This window comes from Gorilla gorilla, chromosome 5 (assembly GCF_029281585.2).
Source record: "Gorilla gorilla gorilla isolate KB3781 chromosome 5, NHGRI_mGorGor1-v2.1_pri, whole genome shotgun sequence".
Lineage (NCBI taxonomy): Eukaryota > Metazoa > Chordata > Mammalia > Primates > Hominidae > Gorilla > Gorilla gorilla.
The window spans coordinates 58,839,078-58,852,870 of NC_073229.2; the positions used below are offsets into that span (position 1 = coordinate 58,839,078).

Sequence of the window (13,793 nt, forward strand, 5' to 3'; positions counted from 1 at the left end):
TCAAAAGGCCACCCTCCTAAATCTCAAGATGCCTGCCCTGGGGCCCCTTCCACACTCTCCCCCAGTGGAGCTAGGGAATTTGGGTGGGAAACAAAGGGGAGAACATAAGGTGAGCTGAGAGGGAGAGGGAGAAGAGAGCAGGCCAAGCCATACCCACCTGCCAGGTTCCTGTCTTTGCCTACTGATAAATAGGGGATACTAATGGCCAGATTTTCCATTCCCCCACCCCAGCACCCGCTGTCACTCAATTAAAAAAAGATAGAGGGAGAGAGCCTGGGGGAGGGGCAGGAGGCCTTGGCTATAAAGCCTGTGGCTAAGTGGGGAAAGCACGAAGCCTGGCCTGCTGGGTCCTTTTCCCGTCATCCCCAGCCAGATTTAGCTGCTGACAGCTGCTTGGGACTCTGCCGCCAGGGCCTGGCCCAGACCTGCCTGCCTCTCTCCTCTCCCTCAGTGACTCCTGTGCCACAGCCCCTCCATGGCCCAGAAGGAAGAGGCTGCTGCGGCCACTGAGGCTGCTGCGGCCACTGAGGCTGCCTCCCAGAATGGGGAGGATCTGGAGAACCTGGACGACCCTGAGAAGCTGAAAGAGCTGATTGAGCTGCCGCCCTTTGAGATTGTCACAGGGTAAGCCTCAGATGTGGGCCAGGGTTCTGCTCCCTAGAAGAGTGCAGCCTTGGGTTAGGCTGTGGAAATTCAGGATGGTTATATTAGGCGTCAGGGCCAGCTACAACCCTGCAGCAGTGAGAGTGCACCAGTGGGCCCGGCAGGGGTGGTAGGGGACCCAGCAGCAAATTCTCTTGGCTTCTCAGGGTGACACCTTGGGCTCTCTAATCAGGGAGAGGTAGGAGGAGCTCCTTGGAGGCAAGAGCCCAGAGAATAAAACCACCCTTCAGGCCTCCTGGTATTGGGACGGCCACCTGCCTCTCTGGGTAGAAGCTTAGTCCCAGGGAGTTTGGCGAGGACAGAGGATGAGACTGGCACATCTATATGTGGCTCCGGTCAAAGCACCCCTTCCCCTCAACTTCTCTATTCCTGAGTGGGTCTCTCCACTAGCCATAGGCCTCTAGCCCTTTCTTTAGAGCTTCTTCCTGGAATAGATGCTCCCAAGACAGGAAAGATAGATCCATCCTTTCCCAAGACTCAGAAGCAGCTTTTTTCTTATTAAATCTTTTGAGTCTCCTCAGGGGCTGTCCCACAGAGAAACAGAGAAATTACATGCAGATAACGCAGCCCAGGAGCTTATGGACACAGGAGCTGTTCCAACATGCTCAGGCATTGCCTGGAGGAACTGGGACCCAAAGAAAAGGGTCTACAGACTGCAAGGAGGGGACTGTGTGCAGGGTACCTCTGTCTTATCCAGATTATGCCATCTCCAGGAATAAAACTAAGTAGTCTTCTTCCTCTTCCCTTTCTATTCCTGTAGTGGAAGACCCTTCAAAATCCTGAGCAAAGAATAAAAAGAGAATCTATGAGGCCATATTTCCTCCTTGAACCAAACGTTTCCTTCATGGGGTCTCCAGGAATGACCACAGGCACAGTGGGTGCGAGACTAAGAGAAGTTTCAGGAAGAAAGGAAGCATGATGCTTTCAAGGGGGAAAGGAAGCCCTGAGTGGCAATTTGGACTTGATATTTCAAGCTTGACAAGTGATTTTCCAGTCAGCCACAGTTTTAGCACTTATAACATGAAGATCTATAGTAGTAAGGTCCCTTCCAGCTCAGATGTTTTCTGATTTTCAAGAGAACCTAAGGGAAAATGCATCCTATTTCCTGAGGCAAGAGTAGCCCCTGAATTTCCATTTGCCCATGCCCACCCAACTAATCTCACCCTCATCCTAGGATTAACGGAGCAGCTGGGCACAGATTAATATAGACACAGAGAAAGCCTAAGGCAGCCTGGCCAGGAGAGTCCTCAATTCCAGTGGCTTTCTTATGGAAGGAGAGCCTTTTTCTAACACCTCAGCATGCTGGTATACGCTATCCTTAGTCATACACACAGGCGTGTGCACACTACACTCTGTGTGGCTTTCCAACACAGAGGCAGGGTAGGTCAAGAACAGAATTAGACTATGTTTGTTCAGCTGAACATGCTTTGGGGGTCCCAGAGCAATGGATCCTGAAGGGTTAAGTCCACTGATATAACTTACATTTGTCCAGGGCTTTATAATCACAACATAGTTTCATGAACATGAGACCATTCAACACTCAGCACAAAGGTAGGAGAGGGAGATATATTATTGCCACTTTACAGAGGGGGAAACTGAGACTCAGAGAGATTGAATGGTGTGTCCAAAACCACAGAACTGGTAGGTGGCACATCTTACTCCCAGCAAAGTATCCTTTCTACTGGTCTCTTATTCATTCTGGATCCCAGGTTTCCCAGAGCTCCACGTTATCTCTATCTGGGAGGTAGTGAGGACCCAAGGCTCAGAAAAAGAGGCACAGAAGGGGCAACGTTCTGAGCATTCTGTGAACAGTTCAGGTGGGAGGCAGAGCGCTGAGTGTTTCCTGGCCACAAGTAACAGCTGTAGAGAGCCGTCTCCTGGGCCCCTCTGGGTAAACAGGTGGCTTAAAATAGCCCAGAGGTGCAGCTGGGTCTGTGCAGGGAGAGGGTGAGGGAATAGCTTTCCTCTCCTTCCCTCTTGAGATGCATTCCCCCCAGGACTCCCTCCTGGAGTCAAGGGGGTCAGCAAAGCAGCTTTTCTAGCCTGGTCTCCTATAGGGAAGATCTTTAGTGCTCCTTATATTTGGGCCAAAAACTAGCAGAAGAGCAGGTGGCTTTTCCGGAAACAGTCCGACATGAGGAGGGTAGCTGGTAGGAAGGAGAGATGCCCAGCTCATAGCGATTCTGGTTGAATAGGGCATTCAGGATAGAAAGCGGAACTGAGCACATTAACAAAATAACATGGTAGAATGTTCTGGAAAAGGGCCTAAGCCTGCCGTAGCATGCTGAAGCCAGTTCCTGTTGGTTCACAAGTCTCTTCCCTACTCTGCATCCAGTGATATCACCTCGGGAGCTTGAAATCTCTGTAATGGGAGTACTTACCTTATGGAAATCAGCAAACTTTAGAAATTGGGGATTCTTCCTTCTATCAGAGAGATGAGTGTTACACTTATCAGCACACCATTGAAAACCAGAAACCTCTGAAAGTGAGAGGAAGAGCAGTGGGAAAGGGATCAGGTTCGGTAATGCTTAAGACGGAGCTCTGAAGGATACAATTTGAGGCCTGGAGAAGGCATCATATGTATCATACATCAATTTCCTTTTTCTTTTTTGGAGATGGGGTCTTGCTTCTTGCTCTGTTGCCCAGGATGGAGTGCAGTGGTGCAATCACAGCTCACTGTCGTCGCAACCTCCCGGGCTCAGGTGATCTTCCTGCCTCAGCCTCCCAAGTAGCTAAGACTACAGGTGCATGCCACCACGCCCAGCTAATCTTTGTATTTTTATAGAGATGGGTTCTGACTGTGTTGCCCAGGCTCCTCTCAAACTCCTGGCTTCAAGCAATCCTCATGCCTCAGCCTCCCAAAGTGCTGAGACTATAGGCGTGGGCCACTGTGCCCAGACTAGCTTTGAGTGTCCACTGTTGTCCAAAACCTTAGAAGTTGGATTACTCACTCTTTCAGGTGAGGAAACTAAGCCTCAGAGGGATTAAGTCATATGGCCAAAGCTTGTTGATGGAGTAGGATGTGAACCCCAGGACTGTCTGACTCCAAATCATCACACTGCATCCAAAAAACCAGAGAGGATTCTTTTTATATTTACTGAATAAGAGTTTTTCATTTACTGCCTGTTTCCCCTGTTAGTATTTAACCTCTATGAGGACAGCACTTTGTCTTTTTCACTGCTTTATCCTTAGCACCTAGCTCCTGATAGGTACTCAATACGTATTTGTCGAATAAATGAATGACCTAATGAATAAGAACCTTTTGGGTGGTTCTTAGGCTGTCTGTCAGACAAGACAGGGAATGAACTGGGGGAGGGTTTCTTGAGGACAGCAGCTCAGGGTGTATGACGATCCAGCAGCACTAGGCTTAGGTAAGAATTCCCCTGGCTCATGCCTGCTTCTGGACACAGCACGTTTTAGTAGAGCTCTGGGGCACGAGAGCTGGTTGTCTCCCCAGCTTTCCAACCCAGTGAGAAGTGACTGTGGCTCTGCCTGGCAGCACCCTTGATGTGAGCTTGGCTTTGTCTCTAGTTATGTTGTGTATGTTTTTACAGAAAGCAGAACCTCCTATCCCAGGGATTATTATGGAACAAAGATAAATGGCACACAGAGTGATTCTTCTTCTAACCACTTCTTTAGCTACCAGTAGTTTACTCTGGCCATGTAAGGAACACAGAGAGGCAGTGTCCAGAGGAGAAGGGTGAGATAACGAGTGAGGGGACTTCGACACCAGTTAACGCCAGCCACAGCCCTTTACCCTCACCCTGGCCTCTGGAGCACGCTGGGTGGTGTGTCACCAAGAAGAGAAGGCGGCCCACTGACTCTGGCCAACCTGCCTTCCACAGAGGGTTGGGGGCAGGTCAAAGCTCAGGTGTGAAGACCATGCCTACCAGGGAAAACAGGCAAGTTCAGGGTTTCCCTTGGGCAAAATCCCATCCAGTCCCACAATCTGGAGTTCCCTTCTCAGCTCTAGGGAGTCAGGCTGCTAGAACCCTCTACTCCTGCTCTTACTACTCTTTCTGATTATGCCCACTCCTTGGTATCCGCTTTGAAAAGTGGTCTGAGAAAGCAGAAGGCCAACGAATCCAGCAATCCTCCCTCTTTCACGCCAGTCACCAACAGGTCTAGTGAGGGAAAGCTGAAACAAGTCAACACATAATTACCTATGAGTAGATTTTTCCACTCATGGATTATTCTGGAGCAAATGTTTAATCTCAGTCCAGCTTCAACTGCCCTCTGGGTTGCTTCCTTTCACAGTATAGATTTACGCTTAGAAAATTCAAACGTTTTGAATGTGAACCTGAGAAAAATGTATTACATTTACTCACATCCCTTCTCCCTCCATCAAGCAGATTATCTTCCCAATTTTTTTTCTAGATATTTGGACTCTCTGTTTCCTCCCAAGTGAACTGAAATGTCCAGTAGCCTGGGTCTAAGCAGATGAAGTGTGACTGGCCTTGTTTGGAGAAAGCATGAGGAAATGGTGCTTAACAAGGTGCTATCAGAGGCTGGGGAGAGGGAATAGAAATCAGGCTGTAGGTTTCTACGCATGAGGAAGTGACTGGATCAGGGAAAGAAATCTACTACCAGCATCTCTCTCCTGACCACCACCCACCACCACCACCCCACCACACACACACACACACACACACACACACACACACACACACACACACAGGTTTCTACGCATGAGGAAGTGACTAGATCAGGGAAAGAAATCTACTACCAGCATCTCTCTACTGACCACCACCCACCACCACCACCCCACCACACACACACACACACACACACACACACACACACACACACACCTTTACCAGTAAAATATTTTCTGGGTTAAATGTAAAGGGCTATAGTTAAATATGATACTTAGGCCTATCATGCTACTTAAAAAAAACTGCTGGTGATGATTTAACAAGTTAGGTGTCATTATTTCCTTCCTTCCACTAGTGGGCATAATAGTGTTAATTTATTCTGTGAGTCTACAAAATTGCCCAAGATGGCCATGTTGTCTAGTTCCCTGGAGAAATTCCAGACCTCTACTACCTCTGTTCTCCTGGTTTCCCCCCAGGACCTAGCTATTTCGGTCTGTGAGAGGCCTAAAGAATCTCATCTGACCTTTTTGCTCCTTCTAGAAGACCAAGAAACCCATTCAGAAATCAAGCAAGTTTAGTCTCTGAGCAAGCCCAAGGGAACGACTAGGAACCAAACCTTCCCTGCCTTTCCTTTGCTCCTTGAAAGCACTTCTTTTCCTGAGGCATCTAGTCCAGAAGGCCCTGCTGAGGGACAGAGTAGATTCTAGGGCTGCTGGCCAGAGGGGTTGGAAACCGGTATTTATAGAGAGATGACCTTTCTTCCTCTCCCTTGGGTTTCAGGTTTCTTTGGGTCTTCTCCTCTTGCCTAGGGAAGACGAGGAGGGGAAAATGTCAGAGCTTAAGAAGGGCAGAAAGAAACAGTCACCTCACAACCATCAAAGCCAATTTGCAATTGCATGCTGGGCCAAATTCACACTGGCCTAAATTCATACTTTCAGCTGAGCTATAGGGAGCTCCAGAAGGAAAAGAGGGACCACACGGCAGCTACTGTTTAAGCTTCCAAGCTATTTGAGTAGCCATGAATACTTGCCAGGGTTCCACCTGATAATCCATCATATAGGTGGCCCTGGATTAGACTTGGGGAGGGTGGCAAAAGGCCTTGAAGAGCAAGTTTGGGCAGGAACGGTAAGCTCTGAGCTTCTCAAAAGCAAAAAGCCACTCCGGGAAGTGAAGGGACCATTTGGCAACTGGTAAAGTTGAGGAGTGGTCTGGTGGGGTGAGTACCTTTGGGGAGCACTCACTATAAGTGAACGCCTGACAGGGATTGAGAAGAGGAGCAGGGAAACATCAGGCGATCCATTCTCCTAAAATGTTAAGTAAACAACAAACACCTCCAACTAGGGACACAAGGGCTTAGAGAGCTAAGTATAGTACCTGAAGGAATCCTGGGGCTGGGTCCTCAAACACATCAATCTCCACAGTGGAAAATGAACCTGACAGCACGGGACATGGAAACTTGGGTGGATACATTTTGGTGATGGGTGGGGGTGAGGGAATCCTGCAGGGAAATAAGTCAAGTTTACTCATTTCTTTGGCATCTGCTGCTTATCCCTAGGCAGCCAAGGCCCTGGGATACCAGGGATTCCCCTGCAGCCCAGGGAGTCTGTTGACTTCTTTGGGGAAAGAGAAGAGGTGGAGACAGGCAATAGTAGAATTAATGGTGCCATAGGTATCTCTTGGGGCAGGCAGAGAGATTTTTAAAAAGGAAAACATTGAATCTTTCTAGCTGGTACTCATCTCCTCCTCTCTTGACATTTTTCATCTCTCCTATTAAAAATTCATTTTCTTTGGACTTCAAACTTGAACAAATCTTGCCTATTTTAGAAAAATACACACATACACATAAAAGTAAAAACAATCTTCAACTCTGATGTCTTCTCTGGCCCTTCTCTTTTTTCTTCTCCTTGTTATTACCAAAATTTTCAAAATTCCTGGACTTTTCCTGCTGTTTTCATTTCCTAACCATCCATCTCCTCCTCAAAGGCACCCACACAATTCATCACCAAGTTTAGTGTCCTAAGATACCTACCGGACTTGTTCAATTTGAGGCTTTTCCTCAGCTTCACACTATCTGCCTATTGCCAAGACTGTAATCTTGCATGGACATCATTTTTATTGTTTTCCTTCTCAAGAACCTGTAACAATTCTCTACTGCCTCCTGAATCAAGGCCAAACTTTCGAGAACCTTCATAATACTTCCTTTACTGTACCTATCCAATTTTAGCAGTCTTATAATGTTCTCAGCTGTTTTATTTACATCTTCTCTGTCCAGCTGCAATCTAGCTGCTAAATTATAAGCATCTGGAGGGCAGAGACCAAGTCCTTTAAGATTTGGAGGTAACTCAATACTAAATACAGGCTTAATTATCCCAAGATACCCTTGAGTAGTCTGTCCTCACAGATAAAAATTCTTGGACACTTAGCATGTGACAATCCCTTTACCTGAAAGTAAACAGACTTGAGAAGTAGTCACTTGAGAAGGAGAGCATGTTATTGCAAGTTTTAGGCCATTTCATGCCAAGATGCAATTTACATGAGTTACAAGGAAGAGAAAAAAGCATAAAATGCTCTGCAAAATCTTTGTTTTGCTCTGTCATGAGAAATTTTATATGCTTGCTACTTACCTGGCCACTTATTGGAATCATCCAGAGAGCTTTTTAAAAATACTGATGCCTGGACCACCTCTCCACATGTTCTGATTTAACTGGTTTGGCATGAGGCCCACGCATTGACATTCTCAGTCTTCTAGGTGATTCTAAGGTATAGGCAGGTTAAAGATTCAGTGATTTAGAAATGTAGGGGTATGTTGTGCTGGAAGAGTGATGGTGGAGACAATGTCCTAGTAGGGTGACCAAAATGCACACCTCAATCCAAATTCTCCTCTCCTTCAGATAAACCCTTTTGGATTTTTTAATGCTTTTTTTTTTTTTTTTGTCACTGACGTTACCACAGACAAGACCTATTTATAGTAAGAGTGAATGCATTTCTGAAATACTGACCTGGAAGAGCTACCTACTCTAGGCTGGTTCTAGAAACAAGAACTTATCATTCTTTCCTGTCCTTTTGTCTCCTTGACCTACAGAGAACGGCTGCCTGCCAACTTCTTTAAATTCCAGTTCCGGAATGTGGAGTACAGTTCCGGGAGGAACAAGACCTTCCTCTGCTATGTGGTTGAAGCACAGGGCAAGGGGGGCCAAGTGCAGGCATCTCGGGGATACCTAGAGGATGAGCATGCGGCTGCCCATGCAGAGGAAGCTTTCTTCAACACCATCCTGCCAGCCTTCGACCCAGCCCTGCGGTACAATGTCACCTGGTATGTGTCCTCCAGCCCCTGTGCAGCGTGTGCTGACCGCATTATCAAAACCCTTAGCAAGACCAAGAACCTGCGTCTGCTTATTCTGGTGGGTCGACTCTTCATGTGGGAGGAGCCGGAGATCCAGGCTGCTCTGAAGAAGCTGAAGGAGGCTGGCTGTAAACTGCGCATCATGAAGCCCCAGGACTTCGAATATGTCTGGCAGAATTTTGTGGAGCAAGAAGAGGGTGAATCCAAGGCCTTTCAGCCCTGGGAGGACATTCAGGAGAACTTCCTATACTACGAGGAGAAGTTGGCAGACATCCTGAAGTAGGGCAACTGGGCTTTGCCTCACGTGAGTTTTCCTGGTGCCATGGCACCAACACTTTATTATGTTAACTCCAGTAGAAGGTGTGAGGTCAGGTAGAATCTGTGATATGTCTGATTTTCCTTTGGAAGGGTTTCATTTCTCTGCTTTTGACTGGCTGCAAAAAATAGTTTAGAACATGTCTCTTTCCTCTGAATCCCTCTCTAAACTTTTCCCTCCCACACTTTCGTATCAAAGTAACTTTCCCCTAACTTAGAATACTCAAGGTTGACAGGAATCCTAAAACTTTCATGAGGCAAGATGACCTTCTTTGGTAAGATTTAGATGGTGCAAGCACCTGCTACTGAACCACAGCAGAGAAGATACTGAAATCCTCTGAGTATGCCCCTGTGTACATGTCAGGGATTACTAATTCCAGACACCTTCTAGATGCCTCGCTCCCATATCCACTGGCAATCTTACCATTCCATTTTTCTCTAATGAATGTTTTTTAGTCCTTCAGGGACAATTTTTTCACTTATGGTAATTTTGAAATTCCCCAAATGGACTGGTATTTAACTTGTTTTAAGCCAGACCTGCTTTCATGTTTTCAAACAAATGGCTACACTTTGAAGGAGACCAATAATTGCTGTGTGGAAATACAATACGGGAACATTTTCCTTATGTTGAGAAGACCTCAGTAGAATTCATGGAGGATGTCAAATGCAGGAATGGGGATAATATAGCAACAAGCTAGTCCATGCAGGAATATTTAAAGAGTTAAAAAGACATTTGTAAAGTAGGCAGCAGCTCAGAAGTAACCTCTTACAGATATCAAGAGGTGAAAGGAGAAAGATTAGCTATTTAAGCAAATAATTAGGCCACAATTAAGGCCAATTTGGCCTCTTCCTGAGGGTAAATTAAACTCTAACAGAAACAGGCCAATTACCCTCAGGAAAGAGGGCTAAAGGATCCTTTACTATCTTTTTTGCATTTAGTCTGATTGAGTTTGCGCCTACAGAAATGCTATGACGAAGCCCCCTTTGCAAGGCCCCAGTTACTGATCAAAATCTTCCAGTAATAGAGGAGGGGTACTCACGACACTCTTACCCAACTTTAATCCTGCAACAACTCACATATTACTAAAACATGAAAACAACAAGCTTCCATGAAGATAATTTACTTTTGGTCTCTCTCACTCCTAACACCCTTAAGAGAAGATGTTGCTTCATAGACACGTTTAGGAAATATCAATGTTCCAGAGCTTGATGTTGGCAGGTGTTTTCTACTAGACATGCACATGGGCACCTGATCATTCTCAAGCTGAGCATTTGCCAACCCATGAAGATACAACTTTCAGCCATTTCTTTTAAAAAGCAGGACCCAGTCACTGAAGTCAGTGAGCCTATGATAGGGTATACTGTGTGGTACTCTGCTCACATAAAATAAGACACTTGATAGTGGTGAACAGTAGTCAAAACAGATTTCTGAGGGTGTCCTCTGAGAATATAAAATTTAACTTTTAGAATTCCTTGAAGATTTTGTTAGTGTATGTACTATCACTGTAATTATAAACCCAACATAGATTCTACAGACTAACCGGCAGCTTAAAATTTAACCCCAGTATATTTTCCTTTCAGACATCTTTCAGAGTCAAGGGCCCAGGTGCCTAACTAGCAAGTCCTTAGAGCTTTTTCTTTTTTTTTTTTCAGTGATTTCAAATATAACTGTATTATCTGGACCCATTAACATGCTTCCCTGTCTTCTATTTGAATTGCTCATGTTTGTGAAGGGAAAGGTTAAGATATACCAAGTTAAAAAAAAAAAAACTGGCATGAGATAAGAGCTGTAATCTAAAAGCCCAAAAGAACAACCCTGCTTAATTAAAATAATCTTGAGAAATGAGCATTTGTTAAATAAAGTGTCTTATTTTACATACTTCTTATTTCATCTTCCGTTTTTTTTTTTTTAAAATGACAAAATAGTATTTAATCCTATATTTAGTCAAAAGACCAGAGTTAAACCAGATCTCTTCTGGGGCTTTTTCTGTGTAAACCACATCAAAACATGAACGAAAGACTGGCTTCTGATTTAGTCAATCCCGGTAAATTTACCCAATCCTGCAAAGGAAACTATGGAGGAGAAATCCAGGGACTTGTTGGGAAGGGCACACAGAAACCTTAGTTCAAAAAGAAACTAGTCATTGTTGGGGGCCAGCAGGGCTCTCAGTAACACATTTTCTTTGTTTGTTTTACCAAGGTATTCCTGCTGCCACCAAGAGACAGCAATGACATGTACAGCCATCTGGGACATGCCTGTCTTCCTAATACCATTTGGAGCTGGACAACATTTGACACCAACCAATCATACTGGACAAGGCCCTTAGAGGACTTGAAATATACTTCTCATGCTGTAGTTTATTTAGGCTGTGCCTCTCTCTCTAATGCTGCTCTCGGGAAGGACGAAAGTGACCTGCAAGGAGAGAAATGCAACCATACATGGGCTCCAGTCAACTATGGGACTGAAGGTCCTAATTGCTCACCCAAGGGGGCTGCTTAACACAAACAGCCTCAGACCCGAGGTTTAGATTTCTGAAATATGCATTTTATGTTAAGTTGGGTATTTTTTTAAAAAAAGAAAAACAGCAACATTAATAAAAGAAGTGGTGTGTTTTTCCCATGGCCAGATTTTTAAGAAACTTGAACATCTGGAAGTTGCCACAGACAAGTGAGCTAGTCCAGACACAGGGACACTCCAGGCTGTGAACCAAGCCATGGTTAAACCAAGACTTGCCTAGACAATGCAGAATAACTCTCCCATACAGACTTCTTACGACAATCAAGTGAGGGCCTTTCCCTTCTCTGAAGGCAAGTAATAGGGCAGAAGGTGGAACAAAAAGCATGAGAAATCTAAGGTAGCCACATCCCAAATGCCAGTTAATAAGCAACTAGCTTCTTTATTAGAGAGGAGCGAGTGAAAAGTAGTAGTTTAATGTTCAGATATACAATCATTTACAAGTATTCAATACATGGTGTTTGATGGTAATGGCAGGATGATGTCAAGTCTCTCTTTTTTTTTTTTTAAAGGTTTGTTTGAGTCCTATGTGGAAGCAAAAATTCACAGGTGAATTTCCGGGTGTTTGCCAAACTCTAACTAGGTTTCCAGGAATAATGTGTTCACTCTGATTACCAGGACATGCCTCCTTTCCCCAGGCTTCAAGTGTGATAAGTCGTCGGAATTTGACCCAAGACTACTATCGGCAAATGACAAAGTGCTTTATCACATTCCTGCTAAGTCCCAGAATTCCACTTACAGCCAATCCTGAATGAGACTAGGTTTTGTCTAAAGAATCAAGGCTCAAACGCCAAGAAAAAAATAATAATAATAACCATAATCTCTTTAAAAGTAAAGGAAGCCTAGAAAATCCATGTTTTGACTTGTGTTAAGGTTTACAGATGGTACTCAATTTACAATGGTTTGTCTTGCAATTTTTTGACTTTACAACGATGCAAAAGCCATACACATTCAGTACACCCTTCAACTGAACTCAACTTAAGATGGGGTTACCCAGACATAGACCTAAGTTGAGGAGCATCTGTAATTGCAGAGTTAAGCAAAATATTTTAAGTTTCTTATCCCCCACTCTCACTTTAAATTTTGTGTATTTAGACAATCTCTCCTTCCTTTTTCCCTTCAACTTTATGTGGACAAAAGCAATGCTTCAAGAAAAGCCTCAATCTAAAAGTTTGATAATGAACTTGACCCTCCACTGCCCCTACCCCAACAACATGAAGAACTTGTCTGTTCCACCTAGAAATACAAAAGTGAAATACTTTTTTGAAACTGCTGCCTCTTATCAGGCTGATATGTGATAAGAACACAGTCTAAAGTACAAAGATTATATTTAACCAGTACTTTCCTGGTGTTTTAACCAGCCCCTTCTAAAATACAGTTGTTCTTTTATACTTGGGAAAGCAGCAAGTCCTGTGACAGACCCAAAGTCACTCCAGGGAGAAAATCAATAGCAAGTCTGGCTGTTTTAACTCTCAACACCACTGTAAGGGAAAACAAGAAAATGTCTAGTTTCCCGAATAGCTCTGATACTGAACCATTGGCTAAATCCATGAACTTTATTTTCCTACCATGACCACAATAGACGACTGGTCTTTGCAGCTTCGGAAGAAAAGAGGACTAATATTTAGACCCCAGCTGGCTGCACATCCAAATCTTCTATGGAGGTTAAAAACACAGAAGTGGCCATCCCACTCCACCACCAAATTTTTTTTTTTTAATTGAGATAGGTTTTGCTCTGTTGCCCACACTGGAGTGCAGTGGCACAATCACAGCTCAATGCAACTTCAACCTCCCAGGCTCAAGCCATCCTCCCGCCTCAACCTCTAGAGTAGCTGGAACTACAGGCCTGCACCACCAGGCCCAGCTAATTTTTAATTTCTTTTTTTTTTTGTAGAGACAGGGTCTCGCTATGTTACCCAGGTTGGTCTCAAACTCCTGGGCTCAAGTCATCCTCCAGTCTCAGCCTCTCAAAGTGCTGAGATGACAGGTGTGAGAATTTTTTGAGAGGAAGTGGCCTTTATTTTTTTAAAGAAGACTCATAAGGATTTTTGACAATCACTGATTTATTGGGTCACTACTCTGTGCTAAGTACTCTGCCAGGCATTTAACATACATTATTTCACTTGTTTTCATGATTAAATTCAGGCAGGTTCAATCACAGAAACCATGCAGTGGACAAAAGAGAGAAAAAGTTCACCATGAGGAGATTCTAAAAACCTGCCTTTTGACTTGTCTATTTTTATCTCTTATTTCTCACTTTGCTTCTCCTCCCACTTGGACCCTTTGTCTGACTGTTTGAAATTAAGTTGCAGGTGAACCCTCCATTACCCACGTCCAGAACAAATAGACATAAGCACAGAAC

General features: G+C 44.6%; 1 protein-coding gene across 1 annotated transcript; it reads left to right on the plus strand.

Moving 5' to 3' along the window:
• The first annotated feature begins 307 nt into the window (after window positions 1-307).
• On the plus strand, window positions 308-11,530 carry APOBEC2 (apolipoprotein B mRNA editing enzyme catalytic subunit 2). Its single transcript, XM_004043972.5, has 3 exons — window positions 308-624; window positions 8,341-8,905; window positions 11,117-11,530. Exons 1-2 carry the CDS (start codon window positions 476-478, stop codon window positions 8,882-8,884), a joined length of 693 nt encoding a protein of 230 aa, XP_004044020.1. The 5' UTR covers window positions 308-475; the 3' UTR covers window positions 8,885-8,905; window positions 11,117-11,530.
• Window positions 11,531-13,793: the final 2,263 nt, after the last annotated feature.